The 24,362-nt window shown below is 44.0% G+C and overlaps 1 protein-coding gene across 12 annotated transcripts in view; it reads right to left on the bottom strand.

Moving 5' to 3' along the window:
• The window catches only part of fryl (furry homolog, like), a 655,772-nt gene that overhangs the window by 436,631 nt on the left and 194,779 nt on the right, over nt 1-24,362 (bottom strand). For 11 of the 12 annotated variants that reach the window (XM_068035582.1, XM_068035639.1, XM_068035630.1 and 8 more), the window contains one exon: nt 22,852-23,048. The exons of the other annotated variant lie outside the window; for it this stretch is intronic. In XM_068035582.1, the coding sequence (XP_067891683.1) occupies nt 22,852-23,048 (197 nt within the window). The remainder of the gene's footprint in view (nt 1-22,851; nt 23,049-24,362) is intronic. 12 annotated transcript variants of the gene reach the window in all.

Below are 24,362 nucleotides of genomic sequence, written 5' to 3'. Positions count from 1 at the left end.
AGCAAAAAGGGTATGATCCCACTACTAGGGGTATTCTATAGGCCTCCAAATAGTGAGAGAGAGATAGAGGAACAAATCTGCAGGGAAATCACAGAGATTAGATTAGATTAGAGATACAGCACTGATGTGCAAGAACTATAGAGTAGTGATATTGGGGGACTTTAATTACCCAAATATTGATTTGGATTATTTAAGAGTAAAGGGAAAGGAGGGAGAGGAATTTCTGGATTGTGTTCAGGAGAACTTCCTTGATTAGTATGTTCTCGGCCCAACTAGAAAGGAGGCATTGCTGGATCTGGTGCTGGGAAATGAGGTGGGCCAAGTGTCTGTGAGAGAACACTTGCGTCAGAGTGATCATAACATAAGGTTTAGACTAGTAATGTAGCAAAGCAAGGAACAATATAATGTACAACAGCGAGACTGGAAGAGGGCTAATTTCAATACCATGAAAAGGGATCTAGCCAGGATAAAATGGAACCAAAGACTGACAGGAAAAACTGTAACAGAACAATTGGCCATCTTTAAGGGAGAGATGCTTCAGGTACAGGCTACATACATTCCAACAAGGGCGAAAGGTAGGGGAACCAAAAACAGGGCTCCATGGATGACGAGGGTGATAAGAGATTATGACGGAACAAAAAAAGGTGTAAGACGCATGTTAGGTGAATTCTTCAAGTGAGAACCAGGCCAAATATAATAAGTTATATTATGCCGCACCTTGAGTATTGCGTGCAGTTCTGGTCACCGCATTATAGGAAGGATGTGGAAGCTTTGGAAAGGGTACAGAGGAGATTTACTAGGATGTTGCCTGGTATGGAGGGAAGGTCCTACGAGGAAAGGCTGAGGGACTTGGGGTTGTTTTCGTTAGAGAGAAGGAGGAGGAGAGGTGACTTAATAGAGACATACAAGATAATCAGAGGGTTAGATAGGGTGGATAGTGAGAGTCTTTTTCCTCGCATGATGATGGCAAACACGAGGGGACATAGCTTTAAGTTGAGGGGTGAAAGATATAGGACAGATGTCAGAGGTAGTTTCTTTACGCAGAGAGTAGTAGGGGCGTGGAACGCCCTGCCTGCAACAGTAGTAGACTCGCCAACTTTAAGGGCATTTAAGTGGTCATTGGATAGACATATGGATGAAAATGGAATAGTGTAGGTCAGATGGTCGGCGCAACATCGAGGGCCGAAGGGCCTGTACTGCGCTGTAATGTTCTAATTCTAATTCTAAGTTGAGGGGTGGAGGTAAAGAGGAAAATAAGCCTGGCAAAGAGAGAATATGAGAATAGAATGGTAGGCAACATAAAAGGGAACCCAAAATAATCTTCTGGCATGTAAATAGTATGTGAGTAGGTAGTAAGAGGTGGAGTGGGGCCTGTTAGGGACAAAGAGGGTAATAGATGCTGAGAGGCATAGAGCTAGGCTAGAATACATAATGAGTACTTTGTATCAGTGTTTACTAAGGAAGAGGCATCTGACAAAATATCAGTAGAAGCGGAGAGAGTAGAGGCAATGGATAGGGTAAAATTTGAGAGGGGAGGTGGTACTGGAAAGGCTGCTTATGCTTAGGGTAGATAAGTCACTTGGTAGTTTGCATCTCAGGTTGCTGAAGGAAGTGGTGGTGGAGATAGAAGAATGGCTTGCCAAAATCTTCCAATCTTCCCTGGATATGGGGAAGGTGCCAGCTGATTGGAGAGTGGGAAATATGACACTCTCATTCAAGAAAGGGTGTAAAGACAGTCCTAGAAACTACAGGTCAGTTAGTTTAACATAAGTGGCGGGTAAGGTTTTAGAAACTATGAACAGGGTAAAACTCACAAGGACTTACTGAGGTATGAGTTAATTAAGGATAGTCAGCACAGATTGTAAAAGGCAGATCCATGTTTGACTAATCTAATATAACTTTTTTGATGATGTTCGAGAGAAAGTTGATGAAGCGAATGCAGTGGATGTTGTTTATGTGGATTTTAAGAAAACATTTGATAAAGTACCACATAAAGACTGATTAATAAAATTGAGGCTCATGGAATAGGAGGGTCAGTGTCCAAATGGATAAAAAAAACTGGCTTTAGAACAGAAAACAGCGAGTTGTGGTAAATGGCTGTTTTTTTAGACTGGGGGATGGTAGACAGTGGTGTCACCCAAGGGTCGGTGCTAGGACCACTGCTTTTTCTTTGCTATATATAAATGACTTGGATCTCGAGTAGAATTTCAAAGTTTGCCAATGATACCTAACTTGGAGGAGTTGCAAACAGTGAGGATGATGCCTGCAACAGGGATTAAACAGGCTAGCAGAATGGGCAGACAAATGGAAAAAGAAATTTCAAACAGAGAAGGATGAGGTGATGTATTTTGGCAGAAGGGACAGGATGAGGTGATATAGAGTTACTGATTAATTCTAAAGAGTGTGCAGGAACAGAGAGACTTGGGGGTGCATCTTTGAAGGTGGCAGGACATATTGAGAGAGTGGTTAGTAAAGATATGGGATCTTGGGCTTCATAAATAGAAGCAGGGAAGTTATGCTGAACCTTTATAAAGCTCTGGTTAGGCCACAACTAGAGTACTGCGTCCAGTTCTGGTCACCACACTTCTGGAAGAATGTGAGGGTCCTTGATAGGATGCTGAGGAGATTTACCAGAATGGTTACAGGGATGGAGAATTTTAGTTACAAGGTCAGATTGGAAAAGCCGGGTTTGTTCTCCTTAGAACAAAGGAGACTCAGCGAGATTTAATAGAGGTGGACAAGATTATGACAGGCTTAGATAAGTTAGACAAGGAAAAGCTGTTCCCATTAACAAATGGTACAAAGTGGGGGGAGGGCGCGGGATGGAGGGGAGCACGTGAGACAGACAGCACACATGCATGAGACAGAGGGGGGGAACGCATGCGTGTGCGGGACAGAGGGGGAACGCAATAAAGAAAGGGAATGCATGCGAGAGAGAGGGGAAGCACAAGAGAGGGAGAGAGGGGAAGCAAGAAAGGGGGGGGCAGAGACAGAGAGAGGAAGAGAGAGGGGCAAAGAGAGCCAGGAAGAGACCAATAGAGAGAATCTATCAATTTTTAACTTAACTATACATAATTGAACAGATCTCAGTCAGATCACCCTGCGACACTCTAAGCTCCAGAGTAAAGTTCCAGCCTCGGCAGTCTATCCGCAACTGTTTCTTCTATCTCTGGTAAGGGATTCAAAATGGATAGACGGAAATGAGGTGGTGCAGCTATATTGTTAATGAGAATCTAACTGTTCTCAAAAGAGGTGAACTTGGTGCACCTGAAACTATTTCCATTTAAGTGGATGAAGCTAATACCACAAACTGATCACTGACACTTCTTAAAGGCCTGCTGGTTAACAGCCTCTTGTGATGAGGCACCAATTACAAAAGCAACTGAACCAGGACTATTTCGAAAGAATAAATGGAATGATAGTGATGTTTACCCAATACCACCATGACAGAATATACATCTCAAGTACTGTCCCCAATTTAATAGGGCACTTTTATCACAAACAGTCCAGTCAAGCTAAAACTCGGAATTTAATCAGGATGTTGTTTTCATGATCACTGAAATAACCAATGTCCAGCAATGCCCACCAGTCACACAAGGCTTTAAGCGTACCAGTGGGCACTGCACAATCTCTTTCTAATGTCATCCAGATGTGCACAAGATTTCTAAAAAGTAGCAAACAGTTGAAGCAATATTTCCTGCACATCCTAACCATTCTGGACTTGTAGCTGGCAATGTTTAGCCAGGTCCATGAGTAGACCCACCAGGCAGTCCACTGCCCTGCACACTCCCACTGGGAATGGGATGACAGATGATGAGGAGGGCAGGGCTGAAATGCAGCCGGAAATAAAGCAACTCTTTCAGGTAGTGATAAAACGGCTGCAACTTCTGACATTGTCACTCAAATATGTGGCTGCACATCACAATAGATTGGTCCTATGTGACTATGTCCATAGTAAGTTATTTTTCCTCATCCTTCTCGACCTGTCTGCAGCCTCTGACATGGTTGATCATAACATCCTCTCCAATGCCTCCCCTCCGTCGTCCAGTTGAGTGGGACTGCACTCACCTGGTTCCATTCTTGCCCATCCAAAGAACTTTTTATTATTCATTTCATGGATGTGGGCATCGCTGGCTAGGCCATCATTTCTTGCCCATCTTTAATTGTCCTCCAGAAGGTGTTGGTGAGCTGCCTTCTTGAACCGCTGCAGTCCATCTGGTGCAGGTACATCAACAGTGCTGTTAGGAAGGGAGTTCCAGGATTTTGATCCAGCGACAGTGAAGGAATGGTGATATATTTCCAAGTCAGGAGGGTGTACGGCTTGGAGGGGAACTTGCAGGTGGCGGTGTTCCCATGCGTCTGCTGCCTTGTCCTTATAGGTGGTAGAGATCACGGGTTTGGAATGTGCCATCGAAGGAAGCATGGTGAGTTGCTACGGTGCATCTTGTAGATGGTGCATGCTGCTACAACTGTGCGCTGGTCATGGGGGGAATCAATGTAGAAGGTGGTGGATGGGGTGCCAATCAAGCGGGCTGTTTTGTCCTGGATGGTGTTGAGCTTACCGAGTGTTGTTGGTATGTGGAGAGTATTCCATCACACTCCTGACTTGTGCCTTGTAGATGGTGGATAGGCTTTGCGGAGACAGAAGCTGAGTTACTCGTCGCAGAATTCCCAGTCTCGACCTACTCTTGTAGCCACAGTATTTTTGTGGCTACTCCAGTTGAGTTTCTGGTCAATGGTAACCCCAGGATGTTGACAGTGCGGGATTCAGCCATAGTAATGCCGTTGAATTTCAAGGGAAAATGGTCAGATTTTCTCTTGTTGGAGATGGTCATTGCCTGGCACTCATGTGGCACAAATGTAACTTGCCACTTATCAGCCCAAGCCTGAATGCTGAATTCTCTACCCACTCCTGCATCGTTACCTTTGGTACCCCGAACCTCCTCCTATTTCTTATCTACATGCTGCCCCCACAGTTATCCAGAAACACATTGTTAGGTTCCACATGTATGATGCTGACACCCAGCTCAACCTCACCACCTCTTGTCCGATATTCAATACTGTAATGCACAGAAATCTCTTCCGATTAAATACTGGGAAGACCAAAGTCATTGCCTTCGGGACCCACCAGAAATTCCGTTCCCTCGCCGCCGACTCTATCCCTCTCCATGGCAATTGTGAGGCTGAGCCAGACCATTTGCAGCCTTGGTGTTATAATTGACACTGAACTTCCAACTACATATCCACTCCATAACCAAGACCACCTACTTTCACCTCTGAAACATTGCCCGATTTTGCCCCTGCCTCAGCTCATGAGCTGCTGAAACCATCATCCATGCCTCTTTTTTTTACTTCTAGATTTGAGTATTCCAACACTCCCCTGGTCAACCTTCCAACCTGCACCTTAAACTTGACCTAATCCAAAACTGCAGTTTGCATCCTAACTCAAGTCCCGTTCACCCATCGTCTATGTGCTCACTGACCTACGTTGGTTCCTAGTCTGGCAACGCTTCAACTTTAAAATCCAAATCCTCCATGGCCTCACCCCTCCCTATCTCTATAACCTCTTCCAGTTATACACCCCCAGAGATTAAAGCCTGGTTACCCGAACCGATCCCGACTACACGTCTCGGGTTCGGGTCGGGTCTGTATTCCGCGTCCAGCATTCGGGCTCAGGTCAGGTCGGGCTGGACTGTAGTGTTTTGTTTTGTACTGTTTTCATTTTAATCTATGATTTTTTTTCTGCTTCGATAATATGTTTGTTATTTTCAGGTCGGGTCGGGCATTTAAAAAAATTAAAGGACTCGGGCCCGGGTTGGCTGTTGGCAGGTCGGGCCCAGGTCAGGCTTTAATTTTATAGCCGAACCAGACTTTACCAGAGATATCTGCGCTCCTTCAATAGGGCCTCTTGGGCATCCCCAATTTTAATCACTCCACCACTGGCGGCCGTGTCTTCAGCTGCCAAGGCCCTAATGTTAAATTCCAGAAAGTTTGTTGTAGAAGGATGTTGCTGGAGCCTATCTTGACTCAGTTTCGCATTTACTGTACAGAGTAAAAAGATGACAAACATATAGCTCCTCGCTCAAAAACCTCCACCAGTCTCAGTAAGTGCTCAGGTAAGACCCCAATTAACACCCTCCACCTGCATATAATTAAACAATTGATGCACAATTGACAGATTAACACAAACTCCAGAATTCCCTCCTTAAATCTTTCCATCACTCTCTCAAGATACTCCTTAAAACCTACCTCTTTGACTAGCTTTAGATTATCTGTCCTCATATCTGTGTGTTTAGTGTCAAATTTTGTTTGGTAACTCTCCCGTGAAGGCCCTTGGGACGTTTTTACCATATTAAAAGCACTATATAAATGCAAGTTGTTCTTATTGGTAAACTCATCACCTGAATCATGATCACCTCATGGTCTGTGTAATGAAAGATTTTAATTTCCTAGATATTCACCTGGTTATCTAGACTTGAAAGTAGGGCAGCAGCAAGATTTATAGACACCATAAATAATGGTTTTTAATAGAATGTTAACAAGGAAACTAGGAGCAATTGGATTCTTAATTTCATTTTCAGTAATGATCCGAATGCAGCAGCAGACTGCCATGTAGGAACATGTGGGCAACAATGACTATAATGATATATTTAAACAGACCAGAAAAACAAAAGTTGTCAAGAATTTAATTCCTGTGCCCCTGCGCTAAGATGCTCCAGCAGAATCTCCTCTCAATTTTACACATTTTCTCAAAACACCCTAACTGAAAGACCATGACTGTGATTTTTTTTTTATTATTCGTTCAAGGGATGTGGGTGTCGCTGGCTAGGCCAGCATCTATCGCCCATCCCTAATTGCCCTCAAGAAGGTGGTGGTGAGCTGCCTTCTTGAACAGCTGCAGTCCTTGGGATGTAGGTATACCTGCAGTGCTGTTAAGGAAGAGAGTTCCAGGATTTTGAACCAGTGACAGTGACGGAACGGTGATACAGTTCCAAGTCAAGATGGCTTGGAAGGGAACTTACAAGTGGTGGTATTCCCATGCATCTGCTGCCCTTGTCCTTCTAGGTGGTGGAGGTCACGGGTTTGGAAGGTGCTGTCAAAGGAGCCTTGGCGATTTACTGCAGTGTATCTTGTAGATGGGACACACTGCTGCCACTGTACGTCAGTGGCGAAGGGAGTGAACGTTGAAAGTGGTAAATGGAGTGCCAATCAAGCTGGCTGTTTTGTCCTGGATGGTGTCGAGCTTCAAGTGTTGTTGCAGCTGCAACCATCTAGGCAAGTGGAGAGTATTCCATCACACTCCTGACTTGTGTCTTGTGTTTTGATGGTGGTCAGGCATTGGAGAGACAGGAGGTGAGTTACTCATCACAAAATTCCCAGTCTCTGACCTGCTCTTGTAGTCACAGTATTTATGTGGCTACTCCAGTCGAGTTTCTGGTCAATGGTAACTCCCAGAATGTTGGTAGTGGGGGATTCAGCAATGGTAATGCCATTGAACATCAAGGGGAGATGGTTGAATTCTCTCTCGCTTGAGATGGCCATTACCTGGTTCTTGTGAAGCGCGAATGTTACTTGCCACTTATCAGCCCAAACCTGGATGTTGTCCAAGTCTTGCTGCATCTGGACACGGGCTGCTTCAGTATCTGAGTCGTCGCGAATGGTGCTCAACATAGTGCAATCATCAGCGAATGTCCCCACTTCTGACTTTATGACAGACAGAAGGTTATTGATGAAGCAACTGAAGATGATTGGGCCTAGGACACTACCCTGAGGAACTCCTGCAGTGATGTCCTGGGACTGAGATGACTGACCTCCAACAACCACAACCATCTTCCTTTCTGCTAGGTAAGATTCCAACCAGCAGTGCATTTCTCCTGATTCTCACTGACTTCAGTTTTGTTAGGGCTCCTTGATGCTATACTCAGTCAAATGCTGCCTTGATATCAAGGGCTGTCACTCTCACCTCACCTCTGGAGTTCAGCACTTTTGTCCATATTTGGACCAAGGCTGTAATGAGGTATGTAACGGCATGGCCCTAGCCGGAGAAAATACATCTTTTGTTGTCTGCCACTATAAAGCCCTGAATGCATTTAAGTCCAGAAGACTTCGATAAAATTTTGAAATCTTTTGACAAAAAAAGTCAAATACTGATAACAACTGAAAACAAAAACAACTGCTCTATTAAAACTAAATGTTTATATGTGGGAAAGGCACCAGGGATGGTCCACTAATAAGTAAAAATAACAAAACTCAAAGGGGCAAAGGCATGCTTAATGGTGTGGGAAGGAAAACTTCATGTGAGCGGCATCATGGACATCCTAACATCGCAAAAGAACATAATCCCTTGTAACCTGAATTCATCCCTTTTGAGCATGGATTCTACAATGAAGAAAAATAAATTTTCACCTCTGATTATTCTTTTCTACACATCCTTATATGACCCTGGTCAATTGTTTCAAAAAAAATTCAAAACATACAGGTGAAATGATTTTGTAATATATGTGTAGTGTGCAGTACTTGAGACAAACAAGCACTGAACTGTTTATTTTTCACATTTATTCAAAGAACTTACAATAAGCCCTCTGATGGAATGTTAGTTCAGTGGAATGTTTTGGCAGTACCAGAAATTCATTGGAAAAATGCAAACCCAACAGAATGCCAGCACTTACAGTAAACAAGTTATTTTTCCAGCTGTTGTCTACTTTTAACTCTACCAGTAAGGCACTGCAAGGAAAAATCAAGGGACAGTATCAGGCATTCTTTCGTGCCACTCCTGTACAAAAATCTAGGACCCATACTATCAAGCACTTACATCTATGAGTATTATTTAGCTATCAAATAACCCCACTGATACCAATGTGATATCCTACGACTATCAATTTCCCATCCATCAGCTCAGTAGAAATGATGGGGTCAAATTAATACATTTATTTTTATATCCATTGTCTTAGCTAGCCGAGCCATTTCAGTCTTCTGCATTCCTTTCTTTGACAAGTCACTTGTGACATGGTCTAACCAGCACAGAGGAAAATGGAAATAGGCAGGACTGCAAATGCTAAACGCAGCAAAACTTTCAGTGCCATAATCGTAAAAAAGGCAGTCAAGAAAGAGTTTAGTACCCTACAATATGCTAACACTGATTAGCATATATATGCTAATTATTCATATTACCATATTAATAATTAAGGACAATCAGCATGGATTTGAGCAGTGGAGGAAGTGTCTGACTAACTTGATTGAATTTTGTGAGCAGGTAACAAGGAGGGTTGATGAGGGTAGCACATTTGATGCAGTCGACATGGATTTTGTTTTTGACCAGGATCCACATGGCAGACTGGTAGGAAAAATAAAACACATGGGATCAAAGGGAAAGTGGAAAAGTGGATCCAAAATTGGCTCAATGGCAGGAAGCAGAGGGTAGTGGTCAACTGGTGTTTCTGTGACTGAAAGGCAAGGGTCAGTTCTAGGTCCCTTCCTTTTCATGGTATATATCAATGATTTAGACATTTTTTAATATTCATTCATGGAATGTGGGCGTCGCTGGCCAGGCCAGCAATTATTGTCCATCGATAATTGCCCGGGCGAAGGTGGTGGTGAGCTGCCTTCTTGAACCACTGCAGTCCATGGGAGGTAGGTACACCCACAGTGCTGTTAAGAAGGGAGTTCCAGGATTTTGACACAGCGACCATGCAGGAACAGTGATATAGTTCCAAGTCAGGATGGTGTGTGACTTGGAGGGGAACTTGCAGGTGGTGGTGCTCCCATGCATTTGCTGCTCTTGTCCTTCTAGTTGGTAGAGGTCACAGGTTTGGAAGGTGCTGTTTGGAAGGTGCTGTCTAAGGAGTCTTGGTGCGTTGCTGCAGTGCATCTTGTAGATGGTACACACTGCTGCCACTGTGCGTTGGTGGTGGAGGGAGTGAATGTTTGTGGATGGGGTGCCAATCAGGCGGGCTGCTTTGTCCTGGATGGTGTCGAGCTTCTTGAGTGTTGTTGGAGCTGCACCCATCCAGGCAAGTGGTGAGTATTCCATCACACTCCTGACTTCTGCTTTGGAGATGGTGGACAGGCTTTGGGGAGTCAGGAGGTGAGTTACTCGCCACAGGATCCCTAGCCTCTGACCTTTTCTTGCAGCCACTGTATTTATATGGCTACTCCAGTTCAGTTTCTGGTCAATGGTAGTCCCTAGGATGTTGATAGTGGGGGATTCAGCGATGGTAATGCCATTGAATGTCAAGGGGAGATGGTTAGATTCTCTCTTGTTGGAGATGGTCATTGCCTGGTTCTTGTGTAGCGCAAATGTTACTTGCCACTTATCAGCCCAAGCCTGGATATTGTCCAGGTCTTGCTGCATTTCTACACAGACTGCTTCAGCATCTGAGAGTTGCGAATGGTGCTGAACATTGTGCAATCAGTGAACATCCCCACTCCTGATCTTATGATTGAAGGAAGGTCATTGATGAAGTAGCTGAAGATGGTTGGGCCTAGGACACTACCCTGAGGAACTCCTGCAGTGATGGCTAGGAGCTCAGATGATTGACCTCCAACAACCACAACCATCTTCCTTTGCGCTAGGTATGACTCCGACCAGCGGAGAGTTTTCCCCGATTCCCATTGACTTCAGTTTTGCTAGGGCTCCTTGATGCCGTACTCGGTCAAATGCCACCTTGATGTCAAGGGCAGTCACTCTCACCTCACCTCATGAGTTCAGCTCTTTTGTCCCTGTTTGAACCAAGGCTGTAATTAGGTCAGGAGCTGAGTGGCCCTAGCAGAATCCAAACTGAGCAGTTTATTGCTAAGTAAATGCCACTTGATGACAATGTTGATGACACCTTCCATCACTTCACTGATGATTGAGAGTAGGCTGATGGGGCAGTAATTGGCTGGGTGGGACTTGTCCTGCTTTTTGTGTACAGAACATAGCTTGGCAATTTTCCACATTGCAGGGTAGATGCCAGTGTTGTAGTTGTACTGGAACAGCTTGGCTAGGGGCACAGCAAGTTCTGGAGCACAGGTCTTCAGTACTATTGCCGGAATATTGTCAGGGCCCATAGCCTTTGTAGAATCCAGTGCCTTCAGTCGTTTCTTGATATCACGAGGAATGAATCGAATTGGCTGACGTCTGGCATCTGTGAGGCTGGAGACTTCAGGAGGAGGCTGAAATGGATCAGCAACTTGACACTTCTGGCTGAAGATTGTTGCAAATGCTTCAGCCTTATCTTCCGCACTTGATGTGCTGGGCTCTCCCATCATTGAGGATGGGGATAATTGTGGAGCCATCTCCTCCAGTTTGTTGTTTAATTGTCCACCACCATTCAGGTCTGGATGTAAAAGGACTGCAGAGCTTAGATCTGATCCATTGGTTAGGGGATCGCTTAGCTCTGTCTATCACATGCTGCTTACGCAGTTTGGCACGCAAGTAGTCCTGTGTTGTAGCTTCACCAGGTTGACACCTCATTTTGAGGTATGCCTGGTGCTGCTCCTGGCATGCCCTCCTGCACTCTTCATTGAACCAGGGTTGGTCTCCTGGCTTGATGGTAATGGTAGAGTGCGGGATATGCCAGGACATGAGGTTACAAACTGTGATCGAGTACAATTCTGCTGCTGCTGATGGCCCACAGTGCCTCATGGATGCCCAGTTTTGCATTGCTAGATCTGGTCAAAATCTATCCCATATAGCACGGTGATAGTGCCACACAACACAATGGAGGGTATTCTCAATGTGAAGGCAGGACTTCGTCTCCACAAGGACTGTGGGGTGGTCACCCCTACCAATACTGTCATGGACAGATGCATCTGCGGCAGGCAGATTGGTGAGGATGAGGTCAAGCATGTTTTTCCCTCTTGTTGGTACCGAGCCACTCTTGGTGATGGACATTGAAGTCCTCCACCCAGAGTACATTCTGTGCCCTTGCCATCCTCAGTGCTTCCTCCAAGTGGTGTTCAACATGGAGGAGTACTGACCCATCAGCTGAGGGAGGACGGTAGATGGTAATCAGCAGGAGGTTTCCTTGCCCATGTTTGACCTGATGCTATGAGACTTCATGGGGTCCTGAGTCAAGGTTGAGGACTCCCAGGGCAACTCCCTCCCGACTGTTTACCACTGTGCCGCCACCTCTGCTGGGTCTGTCCTGCCGGTAGCACTATGTCAGGCTGTTGCTTGACAAGTCTATGGACAGCTCTCTCCCAACTTTGGCACAAGCCCCCAGATGTTAGTAAGGAGGACACTGGAAGATCGATAGGGCTGGGTTTGCTGTTGCCGTTTCCGGTGCCTGGGTCAATACCGGGTAGTCCGTCCGGTTTCATTTTTTTTTATTGACTTCGTAGCGGTTAGATACAACTGTGTGACTTGCTAGACCATTTCAGAGGGCGTCCAAGAGTCAACCACATTGCTGTGGGTCTGGTCTTGTACCCTTGTTTAAGAAGGGTAGCAGGGAAAATCCAGGTAATTATAGACCGGTGAGCCTGACGTCAGTGGTAGGGAAGCAGCTGGAGAAGATACTGAGGGATAGGATCTGTTCCCATTTGGAAGAAAATGGGCTTATCAGTGATAGGCAACATGGTTTTGTGCAGGGAAGGTCATGTCTTACCAACTTAATAGAATTCTTTGAGGAAGTGACAAAGTTGATTGATGAGGGAAGGGCTGTAGATGTCGTATACATGGACTTCAGTAAGGCGTTTGATAAGGTTCCCCATGGTAGGCTGGTGGAGAAAGTGAAGTTGCATGGGGTCCAAGGTGTACTAGCTAGATGGATAAAGAACTGGCTGGGCAACAGGAGACAGAGAGTAGTAGTGGAAGGTAGTTTCTCAAAATGGAGACGAGTGACCAGTGGTGTTCCACAGGGATCCGTGCTGGGACCACTGCTGTTTGTGATATACATAAATGATTTGGAGGAAAATATAGGTGGTCTGATCAGCAAGTTTGCAGACGACACTAAGATTGGTGGAGTAGCAGATAGTGAAGGGGACTGTCAGAGAATACAGCAGAATATAGATAGACTGGAGAGTTGGGCAGAGAAATGGCAGATGGAGTTCAATCAGGGCAAATGCGAGGTGATGCATTTTGGAAGATCCAATTCAAGAGTGAACTATACAGTAAGTGGAAAAGTCCTGGGGAAAATTGATGTACAGAGAGATTTGGGTGTTCAGGTCCATTGTTCCCTGAAGGTGGCAACGCAGGTCAATAGAGTGGTCAAGAAGGCATACGGCATGCTTTCCTTCATCGGACGGGGTATTGAGTACAAGAGTTGGCAGGTCATGTTACAGTTGTATAAGACTTTGGTTCGGCCACACTTGGAATACTGCGTGCAGTTCTGGTCGCCGCATTACCAAAAGGATGTGGATGCTTTGGAGAGGGTGCAGAGGAGGTTCACCAGGATGTTGCCTGGTATGGAGGGCGCTAGCTATGAAGAGAGGTTGAGTAGATTAGGATTATTTTCATTAGAAAGACGGAGGTTGATGGGGGACCTGATTGAGGTGTACAAAATCATGAGAGGTATAGACAGGGTGGATAGCAAGAAGCTTTTTCCCCCAGAGTGGGGGATTCAAATACTAGGGGTCACGAGTTCAAAGTGAGAGGGGAAAAGTTTAGGGGGGATATGCGTGGAAGGTTCTTTACGCAGAGGGTGGTGGGTGCCTGGAACGCGTTGCCAGCGGAGGTGGTAGACGCGGGCACGATAGCGTCTTTTCAGATGTATCTAGACAGATACATGAATGGGCAGGAAGCAAAGAGATACAGACCCTTAGAAAATAGGCGACAGGTTTAGATAGAGGATCTGGATCGGCGCAGGCTTGGAGGGCCGAAGGGCCTGTTCCTGTGCTGTAATTTTCTTTGTTCTTTGTTCTTAAAGTAATTGTAAGAATTAGAGGGGAGTTGAAGAGAAAGCTTTTCACCCAGAGGGTGGTGAGGGTTTGAAACTCACTGCCTGAAAGGATAGTAGAGGCAGAAATCCTCATCGCACTTGAAAAATACTTGAATATGCACTGGAAGTGTCATAAACGACAGGGCTGCAGACCAAGAGATGGAAAGTGGGATTAGGCAGCAACAGCTCTTTTTGGCTGGCACAGACCCAAAGGGCTCAATGGTCTCCTTCTGTGCTCTTAATCTGATGTATTTTTCGAACAAGATGTGGAATTAGGAATTGAGGGAAAAATACTGAAATTTGATGACATAAAATTAGGTGGTATGGTAATTATGAGAAGGATTGTGAAAGACCACAGGGCGACACAGTTAGGCTGGAAGGATGGGCAAAAAGGGTCGTCGTACCAATGCAATGTGGAAAAATATCAAATATTATGCATTGGTAATCAATATTGGGAAACGAAATACACCTTAAATGGTAAGGAGCAGAGTAACCTTACTGTGAATCAAGACATATCATTGAAGAACTCTTTAATTTTGTACCTAGAGGTACAGAATACAAAAGCAAGAAGGTAACATTGAACGAGTGACCTGACAGAGACGTTGAAGATTTTGCAGGTTTAAGATATGATTGACAGTTATCGATTGCTTCTCGTGGTTGGCAAGTTGGAAGAGAAGGCACAAAGTTAACATCACTTACACTTCTGGGTTTTAACCCAGGGGTTCCGAGTCACTGCAAGCAGATCTTGTGTTTACATGTCCAAATCTAAGGTAAGTGTAGCTAAACCCAGAAATTTTGTCACTGGAATGCAGTACATATCACCATGTGATCTTGTCTTCCGAGGGAGCATATATACTCTTATTGTAAAAAAAATTACATTATATTCTGCTATATACTTTGTACATTTATTGACTATTAAACAGGTAAATGAATACTGCTCAGCACAAAAGTATTTACAATAATTACAACCATTACTAACCTCCTTGGAATCAAAACCAAGACACTTCCCTGCACACACATACTCAACATAATACTGAGCCTTAAACCAGCTCCCTTTAGTGCATACATGCATGTCTGTGTGCTACCATGGAGTTGGTTTGATAACAAAACGCTCTGCAACAAACTGCTGTTGCAGAGTCCGTAAGTGATTGTAAAAGGAAAATAGATGTTTACTTGGAAAAAGGGATTGATAAAGACATGCAGTACAAGCAGAACAATAGGATCAGACTGAGTGGCTCATATGGAGAAAAACAGTTTCTGTGCTATAATATTCTATGATTCTATGAGAATTAAGCTGAAGACAAAGTAAGATTTCCAAATGAGTATTTCTTTAAAATATTCACTGGAGAATACTACAGCAACATACCCTGCTCCAATGAAAGTAATCCTTGCAGATTTAAGGATTTCGACATTAATGACATGGGGGTACTAAACAAGCCCAAATGACTAAAAGTGATCAAATCCCCCAAGGAATTATAATTTCTATTCTAAGTTATTAATAACAGGCTAGGGATAATTGACAATCTAGTTGTGCAAGACCCCTTGGGGATGAGCAACCATAATACGACAGAATTCTTCATCAAGATGGAGAGTGATGTAGTTGATTCTGAGACTAGGGTCCTGAATCTCAATAAAGGAAACTACGAAGGTATGAGGCGCGAGTTGGCTATGATAGATTGGGAAACGTTACTTCAAGGGATGACAGTGGATAGGCAATGGCAAACATTCAAAGAGCGCATAGATGAACTGCAACAATTATTTATTCCTGCCTGGCATAAAAGTAAAACGGGAAAGGCAGCAAAACCATGGCTTACAAGGGAAATGAGAGATAACATTAGATCCAAGGAAGAGGCATACAAAATCGTCAGAAAAAACAACAGATCTGAGGATTGGGAGCAGTTCAGAATTCAGCAAAGGAGGACCAAGGGATTGATTAAGAAGGGGAAAGTAGAGCACGAAAATACGTTTGTGGGGAACATAAAAACTGACTGTAAAAGTTTCTATTGTTATGTGAAGAGAAAAAGATTGGTGAAGACAAATGTAGGTCCCTTACAGTCAGAAACAGGGAAATTTATTGTGGGGAACAAAGAAATGGCTGACCAACTAAATGCATACTTTGGTTCTGTCTTCACAAAGGAGGACACATATAACATACCAGAAATGTTGGGGAACACAGGGTTTAGTGAGAGGGAGGAACTGAAGGAAATCAGTATTAGTAGAGAAATGGTGTTGGGGAAATTGGTGGGATTGAAGGCCGATAAATCCCCAGGACCTGATGGTATGCATCCCAGAGTACTTAAGGAAGCAGCCCTAGAAATAGTGGATGCATTGGTGGTCATCTTACAAGATTTATAGACTCTGGAACAGTTCCTACAGATTGGAGGGTAGCTAATGTAACCCCACTCTTTAAAAAGGGAGGTAGAGAGAAAACAGGGAATTATAGACCAATCAGCCTGACGTTGGTAGTGGGGAAAATTCTAGAGTCCATTATCAAAGATTTTATAGCAGAGCACTTAGAGAACAATGGTTGAATCGGACAGAGTCAGCATGGATTTACAAAAGGGAAATCATACTTGACAAATCTATGAGAATTCTTCGAGGATGTAACTAGTAGAGTTGATGAAGGACAGCCAGTGGATGTGGTTTATTTGGACTTTCAGAAGGCTTTCAACAAAGTCCCACATGAGAGGTTAGCGTGTAAAATTAAAGCGCATGGGATTGGGTGTAGTGTATTGCAATGGATAGAAAATTGGTTGGCGGACAGGAAACAAAGAGTAGGGATAAACGGGTCTTTTTCGGAATGGCAGACAGTTACTAGTGGTGTACCGCAGGGATCAGTGCTAGGACCCCAGCTACTCACAATATATATTAATGATTTAGATGAGGGAACTAAACGCAATATCTCCAAATTTACAGATGACACAAAACTGGGTGGGAGGGTGAGTTGTGAGGAGGATGCAGAGAGGCTTCAGGGTAATTTGGAGAAGTTGAGTGAGTGGGCAAATGCATGGCAGATGCAGTATAATGTGGATAAATGTGAGGTTATCCACTTTGGTAGCAAAAACAGGAAGGCAGATTATTATCTGAACGGCTATAAACTGAGAGAGGGGAATATGCAACAAGTCCTGGGTGTTCTCATACACCAGTCGCTGAAGGTAAGCATGCCGGTGCAACAGGCGGTAAAAAACGCAAATGGTATGTTGGCCTTCACAGCAAGAGGATTAGAGTACAGGAGCAGGGATGTCATGTTGAAATTATACAGGGCCTTGGTGAGGCCACACCTGAAATATTGTGTGCAGTTTTGGTCTCCTTATCTGAGGAAGGATGTTCTTGCTATAGAGGGAGTGCAGCGAAGGTTTACCAGACTGATTCCTGGGATGGCGGGACTGACGTATGAAGAGAGATTGAGTCGGTTAGGATTATATTCGCTGGAGTTCAGAAAAGTGAGAGGGAAAATCTCATAGAAACCTATAAAATTCGAACAGGACATGACTGGGTAGATGCAGGAAGGATGTTCCCATTGGTGGGGGAGTCCAGAGTCAGGGGTCATGTCTAAGGATACGGGGTAAACCTTTCAGGATTGAGATGAGCAGAAATTTCTTTACCCAGACAGTGGTGAACCTGTGGAATTCGCTACCACAGAAAGCAGTTGAGGCCAAAACATTGTATGTTTTCAAGAAGGAGTTAGATATAGCTCTTGGGACGAAAAGGATCAAAGGATATGGGGGGAAAGCGGGAACAGGTTACTGAGTTGGATGATCAGCCATGATCATAATGAATGGCAGAGCAGGCTCGAAGAGCCGAATGGCCTACTCCTGCTCCTATTTTCTATGTTTCTATATAATTTATGAAGCACCAATGATTTCCTATCTATTGGAATCTTCCTTCTTAGGGATAGAAACTTGTGGACAGGAACACCAAGAGTATGCAAGTCTCAAACAGAACCACAGTTCCTGACTTCAGAGGATAATTGGCAGTACTTGGTACTGGTAACCCAGAATAATGTCATTCCCTGGCCTAAAGCAGTTGAATCCAAAACTAGGGTCCTGAATCTAAATAAAGGAAACTACGAAGGTATGAGGCACGAGTTGGCTATGGTAGATTGGGGAACTTTACTAAAAGGGTTGACGGTGGAAAATATTTAAAGAACGTGTTCATGAATTACAACAATTATTCATTCCTGTCTGGCGCAAAAACAAAGCCAGTAAGGTGGCTCAACCGTGGTTTACAAAATAAATTAGGGATAGTATTAGATCCAAAGAGGAGGCATATAACATTGCCAGAAAAAGCAGCAAGTCTGAGGATTGGGAGCAGTTTAGAATTCAGCAAAGAAGGACAAAGCAATTGATTAAGCAGGGGGGAAATAGAGTACGAGAGTAAACTTGCGGGGAACATAAAAACTGGCTGTAAAAGTTTCCATAAGTATGTGAAGAGAAAAAGATTAGTGAAGACAAATGTAGGTCCCTTAAGGTCAGAAACAGGGGAAATTATAATGGGGAACAAAGAAATGGCAGAACAATTAAACACATACTTTGATTCCGTCTTCACAAAGGAGGACACAATATAAATTGCCCTTAGTATAGGTAGGTGGTAGGGGAATATAGGGACAGGTGGGGATGTGGTAGGAATATGGGATTAGTGTAGGATTAGTATAAATGGGTGGTTGATGGTCGGCACAGACTCGGTGGGCCGAAGGGCCTGTTTCAGTGCTGTATCTCTAAACTAAACTAAACTAAACAAATAACCTCCCAGAAATGTTAGGGAACCAAGGGTCTAATGAGAGGGAGGAACTGAAGGAAATCAGTATTAGTTGAAAAAAAAATGGCTGCGTTCGCTGACAACATTACCACTAGGTGGCGCTGCAGTGACACATGCGCAAATGCAGCCTGTGCCACTATAACATCAAAGTCTGTGACTGCCAGGACTAAAGATGGCGCTGCTCAAATAATCACACGAAGGCAACCTAAACACATGGCCGGGGAGGAGAGAGCGAGCGGGCGGGCTGGGGAGGAGAGAGTGAGCGGGCGGGCCGGGAGGGAGGAGAACGAGCTGGCGGGCCGGTGGGGGGGGGGGGAGGAGGAGCGAGCGAGCGGGTGGGCTGGGGGGAGGAGGACAGCGCACCCGTCACCACCAAGGTCTTCGGCCGCGCTCTCCCCGCTTCCCCCACCCTCGCTCTCTCCCCGCTTCCCCCACCCTCGCTCTCTCCCCGCTTCCCCCACCCCCGCTCTCTGCATGCATTACTTGATGACGTAAACTGCGCATGCGCCAACCAGTCCTGGCAATGTGGAACACAGCGCATGTGCATAGAGTAGGAGTCAATCTGCGCATGTGCGCAGATTGGCGCAGTCTGATGACGTCAGCTGCCGGCTGCGTTGTCGATAATCACTTTGAAAATAAATAGTGCAAGGGAAATTAATGGGGTTAAAGGCTGACAAATCCCCTGGGCCTAATAATCTACATCCCAGAGTACTAAAGGAAGTGGCCCTGGAAATAGTGGATGCATTGGTGGTCATCTTCCATAATTCTATAGACTCTGGAGCAGTTCCTACAGATTGGAGGGTGGCAAATGTAAAACCACTATTTAAAAAAGGGAGGGAGAGAAAAAACAGGGAATTACAGACCAGTTAGACATCAGTAGTGGGGAAAATGCTAGAGTCTATTAGAAAGGATGTGATAGCTGAACACCTGGAAAGCATAAACAGGATTGGACAAAGTCAGCATGGGTTTACGAAAGGGAAATCATGCTTAACAAATCTACTGGAGTTTTTTTGAGGATGTAACGAGTAGAATAGATAAGGGAGAACCAGTGGATGTGGTGTATTTGGATTTTCAGAAGGCTTTCGATAAGGTCCCACATAAGAGGCTAGTGTGCAAAATTAAAGCAAATGGGATTGGGGGTAATATACTGACTGGCATGGATTGAGAATTGGTTGACAGACAGAAAACAGAGAGTAGGAATAAACGGGTCTTCTTCCAGGCAGGCAGTGACTAGTGGGGTACTGCAGGGATCAGTGCTTGGGCCCCATCTTTTCACAATATATATTAATGGCTTGGGTGAGGTGACATTTCCAAGTCTGCAGATGATACAAAGCTGGGGGGGAATGTGAGCTGTGAGGAGGATGCAAAGAGGCTCCAATGTGATCTGGACACGTTGGGTGAGTGGACAAATGCATGGCAGATGCAGTATAACGTGGATAAATGTGAGGTTATCCAATTTGGTTGTAAAAACAGAAAGGCAGATGATCTGAATGGTGATAGATTGGGAAAGGGGGAGATGCAACAAGACCTGGGTGTCCTTGTACACCAGTCGATGAAAGCAAGCATTCAGGTGCAGCAAGCAGTTAGGAAGGCGAATGGTATGTTGGTCTTCATTGCAAGAGGTTTTGAGTACAGGAGCAAGGATGTCTTACTGCAGTTATACAGGGCCTTGGTGAGACCACATCTGGAGTACTGTGTGCAGTTTTGATCTCCTTATCTGAGGAAGGATGTTCTTGCCTTGGAGGGAGTGCAAAGAAGATTTACTAGGCTGACTCCTGGGATGGCAGGATTGACGTACGAGCAGAGATTGGGTTGACTAGGCCTATATTCACTAGAGTTTAGAAGAATGAGAGGGGATCTCATAGAAACCTATAACATTCTAACAGGACTAGACAGGCTAGATACAGGGAGGCTGTTCCTGATGGCTGGGGAGTCCAGAACCAGGATCACAGTCTCAGGATATGGGGTATGCCATTTAGAACAGAGATGAGGAGAAATTTCTTTATTGAGAGGGTGGTGAACCTGTGGAATTCTCTACCACAGAAGGCAGTGGAGGTCAAGTCATTAAATATATTCAAGAAGGAGATAGATATATTTCTTAATGGCAAAGGGGTCAAGGGATATGGGGAGAAAGCTGGAACAGGGTATTGAATTAGATGATCAGCCATGATCATTTTTGAATGGCAGAGCAGGCCCGAAGTGCTGAATGGCCTGCTCCTGCTTTCTATGTTTTTCAGTGTTTCTATAGACGTGGAACTACGGTCAATGAGCTCTATGAGTCAGCAAGTGTCTAATTTGTAGTCAGAAGAATGATGATAAAGCACTTACACATTTTATATGAATTGCGCTGCTCATCCTACTATTCACGTGGAGTTCTGGTTCCTACTGTCCACAAGCAAGGATTCAAACACACGTGACAACTGTTTAAATCATTAACTGGTGACTATTCCCTTTGGGATGGAGAAGTAAGCAGGGTGTCTCTGGATATGAAGTGCCTCCAAGTTGCAAGCCTCCTGATGGAAGATCAGATTAAGGCAACATTCACATGCATGCAATATTTCAGGGTTCTGCTGATAGAAGATCTGCTACCTGGATCAACAATGGGATTTGCAGTGGTAATGTCACTGGAAGCTAGGATTCTTCCTAGTTGGCTCTAGGTAACCCTGCAAACCAGTGCCATAATTCAGGGTTTCCAAGCTTTTATATATGTATTATAAAGCCCGGAGGACTACATATAGTTTTAAGATGCAGGCTGCCATTAATTGTTGATCTGAACAGATTTTGGTTTTCTGATTTAGGATTTATCAGGCAATAACATAACAGAGCTAAATACCGCCCTCATTCCATATCACCAGGATCACAAAATTGAAATGGACAAACCACCATTTAACAAAGAAGTGAAATAGGGCTGAGGGACCTTGGACTTCGAGGGCCAGAACGCCTGAGTTCGGGAGGCTATAATTTGAATATCTTTGTTCTGTTTGGTATGGTCTAGATAAGTAGGCTATAAAATCAGATGAGTAAGATTTCACATGAATTCTGCAATGCTAAACTGTTTTCTTCAAAATGTGTTCCATCGCATGCTGTTTGCAGCATGCTTAAAGTGTACTCTGAATGGCCGTATATATAAGTGTTGCAACAAGATGCATCTTTTCATACTTCTCATCAACATGTCTTGAGTTTGTTCCCAAAGATCCAACTCACATATATGCTGAAACAAATTCTGCTACAGAAAGTAACTCGCACTTGTTTCAACTTCATTGTTGTAAATATTAACCCGCTAATAAAAGCAACATAAAACTTTTCTATAATAAACCTTCATACACTCTCTTGCCAATTAATTTAACTTAATTTCTGAATTATCTATTACTTATTTTCATCTATCTTTTTCCCATCCACAGTATAGATCAATCTACACCATTAAAAACTGTGTGGCATGTCTGTAGTGGCACACCTCAAGGGAAGCAAAGCTTCGCAGAGCAAAAAAAAATCCAAATAATCACCATCAGTTAAGGTAATCAAATTAATAGGTTCAGAAAACCAACTGACTAAATACAAACCAAGCATAAACCTGCTTCAGGCACTCGGCAAATACGAATCAAAAACCAGCGACCACCACGAAAAACAACCAAATCTCTTTGTCAACCCCTTTTATGCCAAGTTAGTATTCATGTACTGCAAACTTGACCAAATGGTTCAAACAATTTTTCTGTAACTGCTTTGGGCAGCTGTATTTTTTAGGCTGCTGCTGCTGCCTCTATATATATGAAATTAGCAACATAATAAATAATAACTTGCATTTACATAAAGCTTTTAAAGCAGAAAAACATCCGAAAGAGCTTCATAGATGTGGAAAAGAAACAGAGATCCAGCCTTCGAGTTAGGAAAGATAACTGAAAACTTTGTTGAAGAGATGTTTTTGAAAAGGCTTTTGAAAACCGTGAGGGAGTTAAAGAATTCGGGGCATAAGAGAAGGTTTTCTAGACAGTCAGGGTTCTTCTGCCTAAAGTTAGGGAGAAAGGATGCAAAGGGAAACAAATCAATAGGACCAGCTGCCTGAGGCTACTCCCACACAGATAGAGAGTAGCATTAATGGGGACCTCACAGCATTTCGCCAACCATTATTCTTGATCAGGGAAGGTGCTACAGTGCTGCTCAAAGAATGGTGGGAGGGAAAATGAAAAGAAAATCAATCACCTTCCCTCTATTTTTTTTCTAGTAGAATTTGACTTACCAATGGTTCAGCCATCACAATGTCAATCTTTTTTTCAGCCTGAACTGTGAATTCTGCAAAGAGGCTCTTAATAACATACTCCCCAGGTTTGATGTCCGGGTCAATGGTAATGTTTGACATGGTGACACTCTTCGCCCAGGTGGGATTACTACCTGGAGAAATACGGCGCCTGGTTACGGTGCTAACAGGTGCTGATGCTGCACGAAAACACAAAGAAACATAATTATTTATGATGGGTGACCAGCAGGAAGCATGCAACGCAGTATTGTAAGCAGCTTAAACTAGGACGACAGAAGATTACACCTATCAGCAAATTACAACTTACATTTTTACAGCATTCCTAACAAGAAAAAACATCTCAGCAATTTAGAAAGCAAAAAAAAGTAGACATTGAGCATGAGAAAAAGAAACTTTTGGGGTGGAGGGTATGAAGGTGCAAACAAAACAGAAAGACTTTTTAGGTGCTTTTGACAGCAGACGGTGACACGCTGAATAGTTTTGAAAATGAATTCCAGAGGCCAAGGACAAAATGGCTGCAAGAATGGCACAGATCATGGACTGTAGGGTGCAGGGAACAAGTTAATAATCCAATGACAAGAGAGTGGAGAATTTTTTTTTAATTCATTCATGGGATGTGGGCATCGCTGGCTTGGACAGCATTTATTGCCCATCCCTAATTGCCCTCGAGAAGGCGCAGGATTGTATGTTTATAAATTAATCAGGTAAAGTGGAAAAAGACAGGGAGGGATTTTGAAGTGACATGAGAATCTTAAACCATTTGCTGGGGCATAGTAAGACTTGGCAAGGATAGAAATAATGGATGTGTGGGTCTTTGCATGGGGAAGAACAGTCTTTGCATAGGCTGCTGAATGTTGACGAAGTTGAATTTGTGGAGCCAGGGATGCCAGCAAGCAGAAGGTTGAAGAAGTCAAGTCTTGAATCAATAAAGATGTGATCTGGATTTCACAGCAGAGAGGCAACATACAAACATACAAATTAGGAGGAGTAGGCCACTCGGTCCCTCAAGCCTGCTCCGCCATTCAATAAGATCATGGCTAATCTGATTGTAACCTCAACTCCACATTCCCGCCTACCCCTGATAACATTTCACCCCCTTGATCAAGAATTTATTTACCTCTGCCTTAAAAATATTTAAAGTCTCTGCTTCCGCTGCCTTTTGAGGAAGAGAACTCCAAAGACTCATGACCCTCAGAGAAAAAATTTTGCCTCATCTGTCTTAAATGGGTGGCCCCTTATTTTTAAATAGTGACCCCTAGTTCTAGATTCTCCCACAAGGGGAAACATCAAATCTCAGAATTTGTTTCAATGAGATAACCTCATTCTTCTAAATGCTATTCCACTCATCATCTCACCATTGGAAAACACTAATTCTGGGAATTAATCTAATGACCCTTCATTTCAGCCTCTGCAAGGCAAGTACATCATTTCTTAGGTACAGAGACCAAAACTCCAGATGTGGTCTCACCAAAATGTTGTACAATTGCAACAAG

The sequence above is a fragment of the Heterodontus francisci genome, chromosome 1, assembly GCF_036365525.1.
Source record: "Heterodontus francisci isolate sHetFra1 chromosome 1, sHetFra1.hap1, whole genome shotgun sequence".
Classification (NCBI taxonomy): domain Eukaryota; kingdom Metazoa; phylum Chordata; class Chondrichthyes; order Heterodontiformes; family Heterodontidae; genus Heterodontus; species Heterodontus francisci.
Note: the sequence above shows the minus strand (reverse complement) of the source record. Positions and strands in the feature narration are given on the sequence as shown.